The sequence below is a fragment of the Leuresthes tenuis genome, unplaced genomic scaffold (genome assembly GCF_036924035.1).
Source record: "Leuresthes tenuis unplaced genomic scaffold, fLeuTen1.0.hap1 SCAF_14, whole genome shotgun sequence".
Taxonomy (NCBI): Eukaryota; Metazoa; Chordata; class Actinopteri; order Atheriniformes; family Atherinopsidae; genus Leuresthes; species Leuresthes tenuis.
In genome coordinates, this window is record NW_027325368.1 from 7,541,438 (window position 1) to 7,562,090 (window position 20,653).

General features: G+C 38.6%; 1 protein-coding gene across 1 annotated transcript in view; it reads left to right on the top strand.

Annotated features, from left to right (window-relative positions):
* Nucleotides 1-20,653, top strand: part of ak5 (adenylate kinase 5) — an 89,605-nt gene that overhangs the window by 21,912 nt on the left and 47,040 nt on the right. Inside the window, exon 6 of the mRNA XM_072363976.1 lies at nucleotides 9,982-10,173. Coding sequence (XP_072220077.1) covers nucleotides 9,982-10,173 — 192 coding nt within the window. The remainder of the gene's footprint in view (nucleotides 1-9,981; nucleotides 10,174-20,653) is intronic.

The following is a 20,653-nucleotide window of genomic DNA, read 5'->3' on the forward strand; positions in this document are numbered from 1 at the left end:
TCAACCCTCCTCAAGTAATGCTATTGTAAACCCAACCAGTAAGTGACAAAAGTGTCTTAGAAAAGTGTCATTTATGAAAAGTGTGTTGGGCTCAGTCTCACATCACATAAAGGCCCACAATTGAAAGTGCAGCACTTACTGTAACTGCTCTATCAATCAATAATATGTGAAAATGCACATATTTACGTATTTGTCTCCTGCCACTTGTAGAGGCGGTACATGCCATTAGGAGTCGTATTGAAGGGAACAACCTGTGTGACTATTTCAGTTATAGAATTTGTTCAACATATTGGCTGAAAAATACAGTAAAACGTAGAAAGACAGTCTTAAATTCATACTTTGAACACAACCCTCAAATATAATGTTCTTTTTATGCTATACACGTATGACTGGAAACCTTCTCACTGGTGGATGAACCCACTACGACCAGCTAGACGTCACCATGGATAAGCACACTCAGTTACAAGCCCTCACTTTAGTGGCAGTTGTTGAGACTCCTCTCCAAAAGTTTATATCAGGCCTCTGCCCAAGACTGTTAGACCTGATCCCTGTCTCTTTACCGGAAGAGGGACATCCTTCTTTGCTCACTTTGGCCATGACACTCTGAAGGGGGCTGTTCATGTAAATTAAGTTTGTGTTGTGAAAGGCTGCACAGTCCAGCACATAACAGAAATACTCCCTCTCTCTCCAGTGTTGGCTATACAACTCACTATAAACTTCTGATAAAAAAACAACCTTGACTCACAGAAATGTGTAAAACAAAGTCAGTTGTGCTAACGGACACTAATTGAGTTTATTTTTTTCAGAAAACATAAAACGTTATGGACCTGTTCCCAATTGTTGCATCATGTTTCAATTCAGTACCAATTACATTTTTCAGCCTTTTGTTGCCCCCATTCCAACTTATTTACGACATGTTGCTGACATCAAATTCAAGATGAAATATTTACCATGTACCCTGCCTCTCGTCCGATGACCACCCCGATGGATTAAGCGGGTATAGAAAACGGATGGATGGATGGAATATTTACTATGTTTTATACGCGTTTTTTAAATGGAATATCAGTTTATTAGAATATCAAATCATTGCATTCCATTTTAATTCAGTTTTACACAGCATCCCAACTTAATGTATTATATTAATGTGTTATATTAGTGGGGGGTTGCTACTGTGTCTTGTTTACCCAGAACAAGTTTTCCACTGACTGTGTGTTGGAAAAAGGCTGTTTTAGCTTGTCTGCACTGCATAAAGATAGATTATGATTTTAGCAGACACTTTTATCCAAAGCAACTTACACTGGTTGGTAGTCAGGGTAAGGGGTCTTGCCTGAGTAGCACTACTGGAGGTAGTACCTTTCATGCAGGGGATTTGAAGCTATGTCACCCATGTGAAAGGTGGCAATCTTACCACTACACTATCCAGTTATCCTCTTGACACTTAAGTGTAGAAATAATAACATTACTAAGCACAACTAAAAAAGCTCTGGAGTTATAATTTTTTACACAGTAAGCCTAATGGTTTCCTTCTAATTCTAGTTTTATTGTAGAGCAAAGTCATAGCTGCAGCTCCCTGTGTAACGCACAGACAAGGCAGCAACTAATAAGCATCATCTGACTTTCTACAATTACTCTAAGCTGGAAAACAAATTTTGTTTAAAGTCAACCATTGTGGTCATTTCGTCTCTGGTTTTACGTTATTTACTGCACTAGCTTAAAGAAACCTTTTCTTCTTCTTAATTTTTTTTATGCTAAAGATGTAATAAATGCTGTTGCAGATACTGAAGTTCTCAGTTGCTAAGAAACATCTTTATCTCTATTCGGAATCTGGTTTCATATCTGACACATTCAGCGAGCCCGATCCCAATCAAACCTCCTCCAGACCCATGTTGACTACATGTCAAATGTGGCCTCTTAGTGAGCTGCAAAAATGTTACAAAGAGAAAAGAGATGGGAAGTGACAGAGCTCAGGGTCTATGTCATTATATGTGCACACTGATGTATTTCTCCCATATAATCAAATCATAGCCAGCAACAGAAGTTGTGAGTCTATATATAGACGAGTTAATTGAACACAGAAAAACAACTGCAGACGGGACAGAACAAAAGAGGGCATTATGGACGTTATGTATAATAGTTTTGGTTATCTGTTATCTGTTTCCACCCAGAAGTATGTTGTTCAGTCTGCAAATGCAAAATGTTTTTTTCTCAAAACAAACCTCCAAAATACAAAGAGGATCGGTATTGTTTCACATTCTGAAGGCTGCGACCAGCACTTTTACACAGTTTCACTGGAAAATAATAGTTCATAGTCGTCTAACCTAAATGTATTTTCTCCTCAACCATCACTCAGCTGTGAAAGAAATGCTGCACAGTCCTGAATGGTCTGCTGTTAAATGTCCCAGCGGGGCTGCTGAAAACACAATTTCTCTCTTCATCATTAGCAGCAGCAAAGCGCTTGTAGGCCGCAAGAAGAGCTCAGAGACCCAGGAAAGGAAGAAAGGCTGAGGTAGATGCTGCTGTGATTAAAGATGAAGGAGCCAGACAAATATAACGAAGTTAGAGAGTCTGGAAACTTTATGCAAACGTTTTTAAAACTACAGGCAGAGACTCAACCATTCAGATTTTAATGGACCGTGTTTACACGGATATGAATTCAATATAATGATTTGTGAAATAGTTTTACTTGGGATGATGAAGTGTTGTTGGGTGTATTTTACTAGTATTGAATTAGTGCATCAAATTGAATCAAAATGACAGTTCTAGAGAAAATTATGGGCATACTGTAGTTTAAGAATCTTTTTTTATGAAAGTGGTTAAGCTTTGAAAGGCTGACTGAAATGCAAGGCCATATTATTTATAGAGACTTTTTAATACAAAGACTATTCAAAATGCTTTATATGAAAACCTTTGATTTAAGAGAAGTGTAATCAATAAGAAAAGTCTTAAATATTTTTCCTAAGATCAGCCTTAAAATGTGAACTGAATGTTAAGAGGATGAAACATTTTCCAGGACAGCAGGTCCTTGAATCCAATTAAAGGGTGAAACGAAAGCCAGTACAAGGATCCTTAGGTCGTAGTTATGTGTTCTCTTTTCTTGGTGTTTGACCGCAGCATTTTGAATGAGTTGCAGATGTCTAATTATTGCATTTCTAAGTTGTAAGCTTGAAGAAAGTTTTGATTTAGGCTCTAAAATTCAAATCCAAATAAACAGTTTCACATATAATAATTACATAATAAAACTAGGAGTTGATTTTTAGAGCTTTACTGAAAGGAAACACTTGCCGTACTTTTTATTTCCATATTTTTGTGAATGGAGGAAGCTTTGCTGCAACCATTGGTTGTTGTCTCTTGAAGCAAAGGACTAACAGGTATGCAGAGCAAAAATTTTTTGGAGAGAGCTCTAGATAAACATGACTGTCTTAAGAATAGGAACAAGGAAAAGTAACTGCACAACCATAATAATAATTGATCCTAGTAGGACTTATTTTTCTACTGCCCACTTAGAAGTTTGATCTGAACCTCATAAAGAAGTCATCCGCAGTATTAAATGCGGCACTAAGATCTAAAAATACCAGGCGTTAGACTTATATAATAGACCCTTATTAAAGCAAGTCAGTTTTGTTGCTGAGACCTTACCTATGTGACCTTGAAACAGAAACTCTCAAGCAGCTTCTGTCCAGAAAACAAAAAAAAAACTAAAATGGAGAGAGAATGCAGAGACCTCGAAATGGTTAAAAAGGATACACTGACTTACCAATCATCATCATATAGTTCTTATCCTGATTGTTTTGTATCTTAATTTGGGATTCCCCAGATTTGCGATGTGGTCCTCTGAGGACCCACAGCGGCCATTTTCCTTACTCATCCCACGCTGCCCCTTTACCCTTTACAGCATCACAGCAGCCATTTAGTGGGCCTCTTCAGCAGAGCTGCTCCCTTTATAGCTGCCCAGAAAGACCGTCTACCCCTTCATCCTCCCTTCAAGTCTTTTCACAAACAGATCTGGAGGGGGCAAGACTGTCTTTTCATCCACGTCAACCTGCCTGTGGGTGGGGGGCTCGAAATCCAGAACAGACACACACATTGGTGATTCTAAATTGACCTGAATGTGACCTGGTGTGAGCATGAATGGTTGTTTGTCTTGTTTGTCTCTGTGGCGACCTTTACCCCATCTCACACCCAATGACAGCTGAAATAGGCTCCAGCCCCCCCAGGACCCTGAATTGGATTAGGCGGGTATAGAAAACAGATTAATGGATCTGAAGTAAGAGAATTTATCACTTTTCTTGAGATGAGTTGCAATCGTCCAGTACTTCCATGTAGAGTGAACTTCATAGGGTTTAGCCACGGTAAGTAAGACTCCAAACTGGTTTATAGGCAGCAGAAATGCCCAGGTCAAAGGGAACTGTGAACTGTGCAGGGAAGAGCTGTACAATAAGTCAACACTTCATATTAAGAGGAAAAGGATTGCCCATCAGTTTTTTCAGGTTTCTTGAGTTACAAACTGAAAAGTTTAAGAAAAACATTGCTTATTGAATCATTTACTGTATGTATTATCGTAGTAATCGATGTTCATTACTGATTTGATTTAAGAAATTGCCACAAAACTAGAAAGTTTAATACTTTAAACAAGATACTGCTGACATTAAAACTACCCTGTTAGCAAGCCTAGCTAAGTTTGGTTTGGCTATTGCTTGTTTTCTTGCTAAATATCCACATGGTAAATGACTTATAAACATTTTATTTTTGGTTTCCAGTATTTAGACATTTAAGCCGCCCATCCATTAGATATTCACTTTATCCACCACATGGTCACAAGCAGGATGGCTTTTGGCTTGAGCTTCTCTGTTGCTCCTTTGAATGCAAACAGGAAGTATTTGACTCAGGTTGTAATGGTCTGTTTCCACTTTTATGTGTCTTTTTATACACTAAACAGGTTATCAAGAAAACAGCTCTTCACTTAGAGGTTTTATCACAGGCTGCAAAGCATGTTTGTGGAGAGTTATTCATGTGTGTTTGTTTGGACAAGTTATAGTCGAGCCATTCACAGCTCCCCGATATGCCTGAGAGTAAAAACCTGTTGTTTTCCCTGAGAACTGCTGGATGGGGAATGTTGAGGGGGGAAAGTCCTAGAACAGTCAGGTTTATGCAGATGGATGTCTGATAGTCTACAGCTACAGATGTTCAGGGAAGCACATGACGGTAAACAACTGTGGACTGATGCACCTAGAAATTTAGTTCTTTATATGCAGTGGCTCTGACTGGTACAAAGTTTTTGTTGTTTTCGAATAATTTCCTATTTCTCATTGTACACATGCTTCTGCATATAAGTGTGTGGTTCATCAGTTTTTGCTTTAAAAAAGATGTTATCTCTCTTTTGCAGCTTAACAGGAAGCTGCTTGAATAACTGCCATAGTATTAGTTTATTTCTCCGCTCTCTTTGAGTTAGTTATTTTTACTTTGATCGACTGTATTTAGCAGAACGGATTTGTGGTTGGTAGACGGATCAGGTCAACTTCAGCCCTCAATTACACCTTCATTAGGTCTCTGTGTGTGTGTTCTTGAAATGAGGCCTATCATGCGTTTCCCAGCCCCTTAACAAAAGAGATAGCATCATCAACTGCACAGCCGGTTTAAAAATAACCAAACATGCAGTTGATATTTTTCTTCCCATGTGATCTGAAGACAGATATTTTAATGATTAAAACAGTGAAAAGCTTCGTGTGACAAATGACTGCAGTGTCCAACAGTCCATCCACATCAGCTAGACGACCTGAGAATAGTATAAGGACATGCGCACGGTCGCTATGGAAACTAAAACTTTCATTTGCAAGACTTAAAATATGAATCCCGTTGCTGGAGTGGCATGCGCCTCAGTGGATGCCGTTTGAGCTATTTTTGGCTCTGGCATTGCGCCAGATCAAATGCAGACTCTGGAGTGTTCATCATGTGTGTTTCATTGAAATGAAACAAACGGTAGGAAACCAAGCATCAAAGTATGAATAGTAATAAGCTTTTTATAGAGGAAAGTTTCCAGTGGTGGTGAGTTGAATGAAGAGGTAGAGAGAGATACGAGCATTCTCAATTGAACTCTCAACACGCAGCACACACATATGTGCCCGTTAGTTACTAAAGAATGCCTGTGTGAGCTCCTTATTATATGTTACATAATATTATATATTGTATTGAAGGTAATGCCTATACATGCTTCCACTTAGTAATATTATTTGACAGTATAACATCCTTTGTCACTATTTTGCTAATGTTATATAGTTGTACCTCCCACTAAGATCTTGTTAAAAGCTTTCATGGGCTCTCTTGAAGACATCAAGAGTTAGATGTTCAACTTCAACTTCCTTCAGCTTAACAGTTATGTGCTTTTCTTATGGAAAAGGAGAGAAAAGACATATTCAGCTGTTCTGAGAAGGCTGTGCGAGAGTGTTTTGGTTTTTTCTTTCTAATGGAATTGACCATTCACACACAACATCTTGTCTGTACCATGAGAAAAGATAGAGGAAAATTTAATCTAGGCAGCGGCTGAGTAACCAGAGCTGCTTATTAATGTTTACAGGGACAAAAACAGAGTGAACCACCGAGAAGCACGAAACAGCACCTTTCTGAAAAAGACATGCAGTCTAAGATGTTACATATAGGCTACGTTGTGTGGTTGTGTCTTTGGGTAAGGCAACGCAGAGACTTTTTTAAACACCTTCACATTTATGTTGTGAAATGTGTGTAAAATATGTTATTTGTGATTTAAACTAAATCATTTTCAGGCACAGTTATATCACTGCTCCCATGGCTATATCAACGAGTAGCGCTTCCAAGACTCTGGACGATCTGTTTTTGTTGAAAGGTTGAAAGGTGAGGTGAGAGGGTTTGAGAACAAGAGATAGGATCACTTCCCATCTAAAACAACCATAATAAAAATGTGGGAATTATTTTTGGCTGTTTTGGTCAAAGAGTCATTGAGTGGCCACTTTATTGGAGTTATGAGGGTTATGGAGTTGGATGTGGATAAAATTGGATGTGGTACTGTCAGTTGTTGCTGACCATTTCTAGAGTTGAGCCAATTCGTGCTTCCATGTAATAAAAAAAAGAGACATTTATACTATTGTTACAACTCATTTACATTATTGTAATGCCCTGTATTCAGGTCTCCTCTGGTTATCATTAACTGTTCCAAAATGCAGCAGCAAGGATGCTGACTAGAACAGAGAATAGCAAACACATCACTCCAGTTCTTTACTAATTTCCAAGGTTTCCTGCTTAATCACAAAATTGATATATAACTATGCTGATTACTTTCAAGGCTCTCAGGGGACAGACCCCCTCTTATATCGCAGAGCCTCCATTGCACTCAACTCCCTGGTAGCTTAGATCTGGCTCCCTCCCACTGTCACAGCTTAAATTAAAACATGACAGAGCTTATGAGTTCATGTTCCAAATTGTAGAACTATTGGTGTTGGGTGTAACATTGCTCCCCCTGTTTTTAAATCAAGTTCACAGATACAATTTTTAACCAATCATCCTCCAGTATGAAGCAGAATGAAGTCTTCAGTTCTGTTTAGTCTCCTTTCGTTTATGGGTGTTTATTTGAGTTTCACTAATAATCAAACAATATGAGTAAATTTTTTTGTCACAACTCATTTTTTGTGACAGAAAGATTTGTCAGAACAATGGAACAATGTCAAGGCTCAGTGGTGAGAGTGGGTCGTCCAATAACCGGAAGGTTGGCGATTCGATTCCCACTCTCACCGCTCAAAAGATCAAAAGATTGGTGAACTGACAACTGGAGGGGTGGCAGCCCACCTCTTTGCCACGGCCAAGGTGCCCTTGAGCAAGGCACCGTAACCCCATGCTCCCCAGGCGCTGTGATTGGCTGCTGTCTCTATATGGCCCTGTGCATGTGTGTGTTCAAAAGGTGCCAACCTGGATGGGTTAAATGCGGAGGAGTAATTTCATGTATCGTATTAACATGATAATAAAGTCTAAATCTTAAAGCAGGGTTACTCGCAGTGACAAACCAACAGCTTAATCACAGAACTTTGGCAGCAAATAAGCTAAATATTTTACCATTTAGTTAGAGGAGACCAAGTCAGGGCGAGAAGAGAGCATTTATTTGGAATTGTACTTGTCTTAGACCCAGAAACTCAAATAATTTCATTATGTCGTATTGCTCCTGTATTGACAAGAAATAATCAACACTTTTCTCATATGATACAATTTAGCTTTGTAAAGTGTGTGTTTACAGCTTGCTTTAAAAATACATTGTCATTCTCATCACATACAGGGTGAGATGTCCTTTGCTTTCACGTTCTGGTGCACATGGGAATTGCTCTACAGCTGCATATTAGTCGTTACCCTCCTGCGGCAGTAATTGATGTAGTGGCTGCATCAATTGTAAACTGCAACAGGACAATGGCAATCTTTAATGCTGGCATATCACTGAGTGACAGAATGGCATAAGGAGGTCAGAGGGGAGGAAGATGTTGACCCAGGAACTGAATTCTTGTTTGAATCCAATCTTGACTCTTGCTCTAATTCATTTAAAAACGTACCTGGTTAAGGTTAGGAAAACATCATTGTTCAGCATTCAAATACACAATAAAAATCTATTTATTGTGGAAAGCTTTGTCGAAATTTTCCTTGTTGCCATGGCAGCGCAACTTTAGGGGTACACTCCCCATGTGAGCTGCTGGACAAGTGTCAGTATGTGGTGCCTGTATGTTTGTCACTTAATGTACGAATGTCTTCTCCCTCAGTGTGTGATGCTCTTAGTAGTCCAGGCTTTTTTTCTTCCACTAATTTTCTTCTTTAATGTGCTCATGAAACACTTTTGGCTTTCAGCTGCATGGTGGCTTGAAGGCATGCCTCAAAGGGTGAGCAGCTCTCTCGCACTCTCCCATTGTGACCAGTCTGCTGAGCAGTGAGATCATAATTAATTTTCTTTAGGCAGCAGACTCTAAAGAGGCAGGAGCTAAACCCGAGTGTTTCACACAGATGGTGACAGGTGTTGCTGCAGCAATGTACATTATGAGAAAAATCATGTTTTTTTTTTTACATTGAAGAGCTTAAACATATTCTACTTAGCTCCAAAATTAAAAATTTGAACCTGTAAATGAGGATAATGCATGCTCCTTAACTTTCTTTAAATATATGTTCATATTATCTACATTGAAGTGGTTCAAAATGTCCTTCGAAAAAGCCCACAACTGATATGAAACAGGAAAATATTAAGCAAAAACGAATTATTTACACCAAAGTAAGACAAGTAACGAGTAACCACTGTGATAGTCACAGATGCAGATGTGAGGTATTGTATTGTTACATCATAAGATGTAGAAATACACTTTATAAATGGCTTCTCTGTGACATCTAAAATTAAAACTGCCGTCACAGTTAATCAGTGGGCTGCATGTGTGATCGCACCAGTTGTGTCATTTGCCATTTCATCACAAAAAAGAAACTTTCATGTGAGCATCTACAACCTCCTCTGTTTAACAAACATAAGTAATATGAATAATAAGACTTATAAATAAATTACAATGATAATAGCAATAAAATCATTATCTTGCAGGTTATGTTCTTATTTTCCTCTGGGAGAGTGAACAATATCAACCTGCCGGGCTCATGATCCAACCTGTGCTAAAACTGCTTCCTTGCAGCTGCAGCTGTGGTTCAGTACAGTGAGATTAGTGGGCTTGCTTCAATTTTTACAAAGGTCTTGGTTTGTGTTCCCTCTCTCCATACCTCACTGAGATGACGTCTTTACTTTTGTAAGAACCAGAGTTAAAATGTTCCCAACATTCTGACCTGACCACACTGGATTGAAAATGAGAGTGACCTTAGCTGCTGCCCTCGTCACTTTGCATCAGTGTTCAGCTCAGGGTCAGATTATGACCATCACATATAAATTAAGGTTTATCTGAGCCATGCAAGACTCACTTTAATGGCTCCACACACCCTCTCTCTCCACAGATCTGCACTCCAGACCTGGTGGTCTTCCTGGCCTGCACAAACCACCGTTTGAAGGAGAGGCTGCAGAAGCGGGCTGAGCAGCAGGGACGACCTGATGACAACCCCAAGGCCATTGATCGCCGCCTGACCAATTTCAAACAGAACACCATTCCTCTGGTCAAGTACTTCCAGGAGAGGGGCCTTATTGTGACGGTAAGGCAGGAGGAAAATGATGCACCAAATGTTTGAAGTGAACCTAACATGCATGTTTTTGGGCGGTGGGAGCAAGCCGGAGTCCCCGGGGAGTCCCATGATAGATGGATATATAATATCCCTTTAGGATAAATTAGGTATTTTCTTTCATTTCATTCTTTTTACTTTGTGTGTTTTTGAGCTGATTGTGAGAGGTTTAAAACTGTACATTATGTAAGATTTATTTGTGAACTGAAAGTGAAGGAGAACCACCGGGTAATGTGAGACAAGGAGCTTTGAGAGTCTCTTCGAGAGTCTCTTCAGTCACCTCCCTATTATCTAGCACTAAATCATATATTTCAAGCTTTCCACACAGTTATTGTTCAAATTTGAATGTCGTTAATTACAGGAATTTCACATGACATACATGTGACATCAGGCTTCATTGACTTTCATTAATCAACATACATTTTCCCACACATGTAAGTTGTTGGAGTGTCTCTTCTATTCACTCAAAACAAATTCCCCAAATATTCACTAAGTATTCAGTTAAAGCACCTTTGGTCAGTCTCAATTTTTCTTTAAAAAAATCATCTTTCAAGCTCGATACAGCTTTGCTTTGGAGGTTTATCCCATTTTCTTGGCAGATATGTATAAGCTCAGCCAGGTTAGAGGGGATTTCTGCAGCGATGCTATCCTGGTTCACATTCAAACTCTGACTCTGGTTGAGTCTCCAGGACTTGGTTCAAATCACTGCCTTGCTGACCCTTTGCACTTTGTAGAAGATTATCAGAGGGGGTCACTCCATGTTTATATGAATCTCTCTTTTCCTCTATTCCAACTAGCTTCTCAGCTTCTCTTTTTGAACTTCCAACTGTATGTTTCAACCTTTGTTTCTTCAGATCAGGATTTTGTCCCTCGTGATGAGCGAGTCGTGCAGGTGCAAAATGCCTTTTGGAAACTTCGCAGTGGGCTGCCATATGCTTTAAGTGAGGAAGGGCTTATGTCTGTGCACTCTACCATGAGGGCTTGGTTGGTGGTTTGCTGCACTGATGGTGGTGCTGTGGGTTTAGCCATCTTCACAAAAGAACTCAGGACCTTAATTATCGTGACCAATGACTTGGAAGTTATTCACCTGACCTTGATTATCCTGCTTGCTTCTAAACTTCTTCAGTTTCACACTGATGGTGGCTTCAGTGTGTATGGGCACTTTCTATGCTGCAAAAAATCTGGTATAATTCCTGAGATCTGTTCCTGGACACAGTCAAATCTCACAGTTCTATAGACATTATCTCAACTTCAGGACTTTGATTTCACTCTAACATAAACCATACGTGAGACTTAATATGTATTGTTGTAATAATATGTTTTTTTATGTGGAGATTGATGAGTTAAAAAATATAGTATCAAACATAACAAAACAGCATTTTTCCTATGACTGTTGATCGTGATAATCTCATCTTTGACCCCTAAACTGAGTAGTTCTTGGCATAGTCAAAAACATGTAAGCCGGGGCACCGTATAGCTCAGCTGGTTAAGCAAGCGTCCCGTGTACAGAGACTGTAGTTATCTGCGCAGCTGGCTGAGGTTGGATCTTGTTCTGAGGGCTTTTGCTACATGTCTTCCCCCACTCTCTCTGACGATGCTGAATAAATTCATATTTTTTTCTCTTTTTGAACGGGGTTAGTGTGGAATACTCATGAGTTGTCAGTATATTACTTGTAGTAACCTGCAGTTAGAGTGCTCTCACTTTAGAGAATGAGGGAGGAATTCTGACAGGGGAGCTAAGCTAATAACTACTCACAAGGCTGTCAGAGAATAGTCATCTCAGTTGATCAAAATCTCATATATTCATAGCAGTTCAAGCAAATATTTTATTTAGAGAATTTAATATCATGTCACTTTTCTATCAGACAGTTGTTTACATTGTCACTACTTTCTCAAGTCTAATAGAAAACACATTCAACGTTGCAGTCTCATCAGATGAAAATTTAATGAAGATGTTATTGGCATTAGAGAAAACGTTGAAGCATGACTGTCAGCAGTAATTTAGAAGTTTATGTAATTGTTGAAGAGATATGTGATGTAAACATTCTTATTCATATTGCATAGGGGTGGTTGGATACTTGCAAACTTGCAGATGTGTACATTTTGGTGACATAACTGAAGAGACTGCTGTTGAGGTCTCAGTGTTGATTGGGGACTCTTGGATCTCCATCAGACTGTGTGCTTTGTTGCAGTGGAGCATCAGCTTATCCTCGATATGTGTGAGTCGAGTGTTAATAAGAGACATTGGCTTCTGCAACCAACAGCCTGCTCCTCTGGTGGGAGTCTTATTGATCTGTCTCAGCCAAACTCATCTTCCTTGCAGCAGAGGGATTACTTAATAACTTCTCTAACTGTATTGCTTCTGAGAGAGACACTTGGTTTTTTTTCAATCAAACGTACGTGAAAGTCATTGTGAATCACACAACAAATCAAATGCTCTGCAGATTATGTATCGGGGCTTCGTCTTTGTCTGTTAACACATTGGATTTCTGCTTTACTTTCTGCTGTGTATTACAGTTTATTTATATTTACTAAAATATTACTACATTTTCTATACTACCTTCACTGTGTTCTTGTATGTTAGGCTCTGGTTTCATCCCTTTTGAATCTCATTTCGGTCGCTAGTGATTTTCACATCCATTCTTTCATCCTGCAGTTTTCTAACTCACTCATCATGTTTCCAGAGGCTAACATCAGCAGGTGACACCACTGTTTGTCACAGAGCTTACAGTTTGACAGGCAATTTCTCTTTTTGGGGGGTGGTTTGTTTGTTTTTAGATACCCTAACTGCCATATCTGTAGACTGTGGAAGTTTCTGTTTCTTGTGATCCTCTTGTGTGTAATGTGTTTTTCTGATGCAACCTTTGGGAGAAATGTCCGTGTGATATATGAAATACAGTATTCTGTGCATGTTGTATGTCATGGGATTTGAGGTTCAGTGCATTCAACAGATTTTTGGATTGAGTTTCTTTCCTTGTTAAACAAAAAACTCAAACCCTAGTTCTTTGTTTCGGGCGTCGTAGGTCTGAAAATACCTCGCACAGATTTGCCGTGGATTTTCACATCACACTCCCCTGTCAAGGTGGAAATATGAATATAAAATTATTTCCACCCCAGTTGCAGTTCAAATCATGCTGTACCTCCTTTGCTGTACCTCAGAAGTGAGAAGTTAAGTCTCTTTGGTTCCTTTTTGCTTTACTGTTAATGGCAAAAGCCTGTCACCAGCTATATAATCCACTTAAGAACTAAATGAGCTGGTTATGCTCTATTCGTACTTTCTGAGATCTTTTGATTTGGAAATCCAACTTTTCTCTCTATTTCAGAACCTGCCATTAAAAGATAAACTTCTCACATAAAAAAAAAAAAAACAAAAGAGACATTTATGGAGCCTATATGTGACCGAATAATTGCTACATTTTACTGGTGTTCTAACTAGCTGGGAAGTCATTATATTACTCTATCTGTGGCTCCGTGCAGCAAGGTTGTGCCTCAAAGACGGATCGGCGTCAGCTGCCCATGGCTGAATTGCAGATGAGGGTTATAGAAGAAAATGTGATAATTGAAATTTAAATCAGTTTGGTGTGTGTTAGCCTGAGTTGGGTTTGCTGTGTGTGTAAGTGTGAGCTCTAAGACTATCTACTGTTATCACTCTCGTAAGAAAATAATGTGCTTCAGCAAAAGTATGATCTCAAAAAAGATGGATCCTTTAAAAGATAATCCATTAAGACCTCAAGAAAATGCAGCCAGTGTATGAATATTTCACTTTAAATCAAGAGCATTTTATATGTTGAGACAGCAACACACAGCTCTTGTAATGTGAGGCTGCTGGGCAGTAAGGAACCGGTGAACTTCCACATTATCATCCAAATGAAAAGACCATGTTCCTCATCTATAACGCCTCCGACAAAGAGACGGAGAGGAGAAGACTCAATTTGACTCTGGTAGTCCCAGAACAGAGAACTCTTCCAGCAGCTCCAAATTAGTCTCACTTTCAATTTTGACTTTTTCATTTGGACCATAAGTCTGTATTTCTAGTGTACATTTTTCTAAAGGCGCAGGCAGGGCTCTGAACTCTCATGCATTGGGAGTGAGGCTCACACATCCATTTTTCATGCACTGATGATGTCACGGCATAAAAACAGGAGGCTGACACTCTAAATGCAGACAGAAAAGAGCAGCTGTCTGCAGCAATAGGAAGGTTTTCAGAAAAATCAGCAGGAAATATCCATTATAACCACCTGCGTAGCTAACTTATTCGAGCTGGTCTTGGTCCGATTTATGCAGTGACTGGAGAACTTTATTCTATAGTGCTGGCTTATCAATAAGTGTCAGGAACCACGTAAGGAGGTTGGAGTGGAGGAAGGCAGGAGGGGAATGGACATTCCACTACCAAACAGTGACAAGTTTTTGAGTCACTTTCTGCTGTTTATCTTTTGTCTTTATTTTTACATCCAGTCATTATTTTGTCTTCTTTTGCTCTACAAATGTAGCCCACAATGTAATTAGGAATTAAAAGACAGTCAGTTGAAGTTAGGAAGCCATCATAAAATACACAGTAAAATACATTTTATTGCTGATATTTTCCAAGTCGTCATGACGACACAGTCCACAATTGTTACATGACCAGCTCTGGAGAAGCCACACATCAAAAATGGACACTTTGGGGGTGTTTCAAAAGGACACAGCCAGCTCCGGACCAAGTGAGACGAGATGGGAGTGAGAGCAGGTTCTTTGATAAGATGTGTTTTGTAATTAGTTTTTGCGTCGGCAGACTAAAAACGTTGGATTTGAAGGCTGAAGTTGAAGAGAATTATCGAAATTCCAAAACTTTTGAAGAGAAATGTAAAATTTTAAACTACAGGATTAACTCCCCATGCTTTAAACTGTTTTGGACTGTCTCTTTACTTATTGTTTGGTTCATTAATTCTTATGTGACCAGAGTCTATCTGTACTGATGTAAAACCAGAGAAACATTTTCTGCAGCCTGCCACTTTCTGTAAATGTCTACACAACCTCTGCATTTCCCACCTGACTCGACTTAATTAAGACAAAGTAACGTCGCTAAGACACAGTAAAATAATTTCCCTAGAGTGCTGTCTGTTCAAAGAAAATCATATAATATCCTATTTCCTGTTAGCTTGTCTCATAAAATATCATTCTCAAGTCTATGTTGTGATTTTTATCAATCCCAGTGCTGTTATTCGGATATCAATGATAGATATCCTCAGCATATATGGTCTCTTGAGGATTTACAGCTACACTCCCTTTATTTATCTTAGTTTAATACAAAATGTCCAAATAAATTATTCTATTAATTTTAAGATAATAAAAAGGCTTTCAATTCGTTTTCCCAATCAGCCCGTTTTGAACTTTTTTCTAGTATTTTCTGAAATGATTGTGCTGTCTCTCACATTGTTTTGTCTTTACATGTAATGGCAGTTAAAGTGTTGTTGCCAGGCAACTGTGAATAAAATCTGGTCAAACAACATCCTCCAATGAAAAACCTTCAGGAAAAGGAAGTAGTCCAGAGATGTCGCTACAAAGGCCATGCAGTGATCAGGGTGGATTGATGGGTCAACAAAACACTGATGAAACATTTCTCATTTCAAGTTGACAGTCAGTGTATCTATTAAACATGACCGCATTATTAGAAATATACTTTATAGTGTAACAATAATGGATTAAAACCAGATATCTCATATGTTAATATTTTGTTCATTCATGTTTGCTTTGGAAACTACTTGTTTTTCAGAGTAATCTGTTCATTCTTGCTGAATACAAGATTTCAGCAGCTTAACGGTCTTTGTTTGTTGCCCAGTTCTCCTCTTTGTGATGCTCCAAATATGATAACACAGAGAGATCTGGACCACAGGCAGGTCGGTCAAGCGCATGCACTTGCAGGTCTAAAATAACCACCAAAAAACCTATAAACATGAACATTGATGTACTCCTCGTCATCAGACAGTGGCTTTTCACCTTTTTCTGATAACTGCCAAGTCTAGCTCATCTTTGACACTTGGAACTTGATGTTCCAAAAAACAGCTTTTTACCACAGAGAACTGAAATGTACCCAGACTGGGCTTAAATCCAGAGTAATGATGCAGAAACATTTTGTAGACCATCAGCTTATGTAAATGCAATGTTATGCAAACTGTATTGGCAAATATATAGATGAATTATGTTGGTTTTAGTTTCTTCGGTTGTGTAGTTTGTTGCTGAGGTAACAAAGGTCTCCTACAAGCAGTCTGACATGTGTTTTTGTAGAAACACTTTGAGAGTAATTTCCTCTATCTTAAGACCCGTGAGTAAAAGAAGTCTGCAGTCCCTAGCTGGGTGATTTGAACATTGAGAGCTTATCGATGGTTTGCCCTTCCTGTGAATTGCTGTTGCCACTTTCTTTCAGGCTCTCACAGTGCGTATCGGACAAACGTGTCACTCCTTCTTCATTCTCAGTGCACCTTTGGCTGGCCACATCTTCCCTGCAATCACACGTTTGACAGCTTGGAAATCAAAAGGCTGGCAGAGTCTTTAAAAGAAGAAAAAAACACCAACTTTATAACAAATGATGTTCACATTGAACACCAAGGTGATTCTTGATCATTAGAAGTAACACTTTAAGAGCTCTGCATAAGTAAATATTTTCATATAAGGAGAAGGTATGTTGAGTGGTTTTTACTTTATTTGCTCTAAAAAAACAAAGACTGTCTCTGTTTGACTTTAGTTGTTGAGCTTCTGAGCAGCTACAGGAATGTGAAAAAGAAAGTGGACTTTCTTTGACTCTATGTATCAGAATGAAACAAAAAAAAGATTATCTGGTACTCACCAGGTCATAGAATTAGACAAATACAATCTGTGTGGGTAATGAAGCACTTCCATTCACATTCCTTTGAAATCAGTAAAAGTGTATTTTTACTTATTGATGATACTTTATTTCACATTTAAATGAGAAACGATGTCTGCAGTCCCAATTCAACTTCTGATATGTTCCCTATATAAATAACTAGTTATTGCTGTTTAAAACAGTTACAAACACATAAATAAAAGCCTTCCAGTCAGTCAGTTATCATCAGTTGATAACAAATTATGATCTTTAACTACCTGAAACTGGTTTGATCAGAGTTTACCACCAAATTCCTCAGGTGAGCAACAAGCCGTCTCATGACTGCTTTGTTTGAGAGATGCAGACACTTTAACACTGCTGTTCGTTAAAGATTAAAACCTTTACAGCTGTGTTATGGCCCACTTATAAGAAACATCCCATGGTGTTCATTATCTCAATTCTAGATTAACTACTTTGTCCTAAACTCTAATTTTAAGGTTTGATAATATAGAATAATTTATGAAACAACAATCTGAAGCTTATATTGAGTTAAAGCCATACTATTTGTAGCTTTTCTGATGTTGTTTTTTCCTCTCAAAATGTTATTTTCAACCACAGTAAGCAGCTGTTTTCAGAAGGGGTGCTAGATCGAGTAGATAGACACGGTTAGAGATGAGCAGCTTATGAACAGCTGCAGCTCCACAGGTGATAGACAGCAAAAACAGAGCTAAAAGAAAGGGAATATTAGACTTAAATCCACCATGTGAACACAAAAAGGACTCTTTATGAGGTTTCCACCAATGGGAACGTCAGTGGTTTAATCCCTGGCTTGTCCAATGTCCTATCTTGTGTAAGACATTAAACTCCATTAATCTATCCATCTGTGAGATGCTGCCTAATGGAAAACAACAGCCTAGAGATTTGTTACCATCTCACAATTTACAGCCAGGGTTTGTGACACTTGACGTTTTGGCCATGATGGCAAATGTACTTTTTTCTGTGAGACTGGGTTGTTGGTTGGGTTCATTTGTTTGTCTGTTTGTTTGCAGGATTAATCAAAAAGTTGCTCATGGATTTGTGTGAAGAATTTACAAGAGATCAGGCGGCTTAAGAGTTATTGACTTTTGATGTCGATATGAATCTCCATCCAGGATATTTTACAGTCCAGAACTACTCTGGTTTCATCAAGTTTTCACAAAATTGATCATTTTCAGGAACATTTTCAGAGGAAGGAAGCAGTGTTCAAATCACCAATGATGGAGAAATTAAATATATATCATATCATACCTGAACAGAACAAAATTTAAATGTTCTTCCCCTTTCTTTCAGCTGTCTGTCCTGGTTTGAACGTTGCTTGTAAAATTTACAGAAAAACTTTATTCTGATCGGATATGTTTCTTTGGCTCGTCAGCAATCATCCCAGGTGAACAACCCTGACTGATGAATGCAATAACATCTTACGCTCAACTGCCAGGCCTTTACGTTTCAAAGTAATCTGTTCATTTTAAATGTCAGCCCCAATGTATGAAGTCATAGCCCCACACCAAAAGTAACCATCTCCACGTTACAGCCAGCAACCAGAAGTTGCTGTGAGGAGGGATAATTGTTTGTTGAGGAAACAAGAGAAGTTGTCCTGTCCTTGTAGGGAAACAGACTGATCTAATTATGTTTTTCCCGAATGATTTCAGCTGCAGCTCTCTGCCAGTGTGCTGTTAGATGCCATACAGATATAAACAAAGAAAAGACAGCTCCTGCTGCCTTCCTGGGTGTCTGGAGACTGTTAAAAAATATTTTTCATTATGAGAAAAAAATAACACTGTCATGAATTTCAACATTTCTCTGGCACTGAAATACAGCAGGACTACCTGAAAATATTACTCAATCCTCATATCTAATTCTATTTTGTTCTATGTCTGTTTCTATCAATAGGTGAGCCTTATGTGGCCTCTATATAAAATCTAGGAATGTTTCTCATGAATTGTTGTGGTGAGCAGGAGTCTGTTCAGCTCAAACTTTTGTGCTGGAAACCGAAAAAAGTCCAGAAGGAGCAGCTGCATTAAGCTGTGCATCAAAGACTCAAGCATGATTCAGCTGTTTCCATTAATCTACTTCTCCTTCTGAGATCTTTGAGATTATGGATGATGACTTCTATTTCACTTCCTCCCACCTTGATAAGAAGACGCATCATTTTTGTACTTTTTTAAGGAACAATTCTTTGGAGACATTTTTAGCCGCACTAACATCTGTGTGTTTGCACTCTCTCGTTATTGTATTGACAACGGATGTCTAAGAACACAGCGACTATTTGCTGTTGCCCCTGTTCATTTCAGGATGATTTATTTTAAGTTTAGTGTGGAGATTTGTGCATTTATATACTAGTTCCCTAATTGCGTAAGTGTTCTGCATTTAGAAATAAGCTTGACTGCAAAAAGCAGTCTTGATGATGTGACCTTGCCCAGCATAAACAACTTTTAATTAACTGCAAACATGCAAAAATTATTAACCTTTTTCCCCAGAAATTAGATAAAGTGTAAACAGTCTATTACTACACTGTTTTACAATAACACCTTTGTACTTGTTTTTAGATTGAAGCAGGAGGAGGTTTTGGTAGATTTGCAACTAGATAACGTTCACAATCAGACTCTTATTTTTGGTTTTGGTAAATGGACTGTACTGACCACTCAAAGCACTTCTAACACTGAATGCCACTTTCACCCATTCACACACATCCATACACCGATGAATGCATCGGTAGGCAACGTGGGGTTCAGTGTCTTGCCCAAGGACGCCACGACATGTGACCCAGGGAAGCCGGAGTCACACCACTGACCTTCCGATTGGTGGGTGACTGCTCTTCCTCCTGAGCTACAGCCTGCAGCCCTTGGTAAAAGTTAAAGGGGAAACAAATACTTTTTTATCAAATGTAAATTAGTATTAAATCAAATCATGATCTTAGATCAACATTTAGTGCCCAAACCTAACCATAAAAAAGCTGTAGACACTGTAGACACTGCTAGAAATGTGAATAGAAACCCAATCTGACACATCTGAATGAAAACAATACAAAGACAACAAATTATATGTTCAAACTAAGAAATATTAATGTTGTAAATATATATATAGATATATGCTTACTTTGAAATTTATTCCAGTAATATGATTTAAAAAGAGTTAGAACAGGAAATGTGAACCATGTTGAATATACGTTTATCTCTTGTTTGCTGTAGTCATGAAAGTGAAATGTTCTACCCCTCTGCTTCATGAAGGATTTCAGCAGTTTAATACTTTGGGAATTTATTTTTTCTTTCAAATCGGGGCAAATGTTTCCACCACTGACAGGTCTGACCTGCAGGCAGGACAACACTCAGCTGATCACAGTGGTGGTGGAACAGCTATTTTTTAAGTTTGTAGGATGTTCGATCCATAATTTTCAAGCAGAGCTTCAAATTTACATTCTTGAGACCACAGGGCAGTTTTTGATTTCACCTCAGTTTATCTTAAATGAGCTTCGGCCCTGACAAGGTAAGGCAGTGTGTCTAAAACTTTTTTTATATCACTCCCTAAAGAGAAAAATATACATAATACACAAAGTGAATTCATTTGATAAATGATACGGAAAGGAAATAATGAATA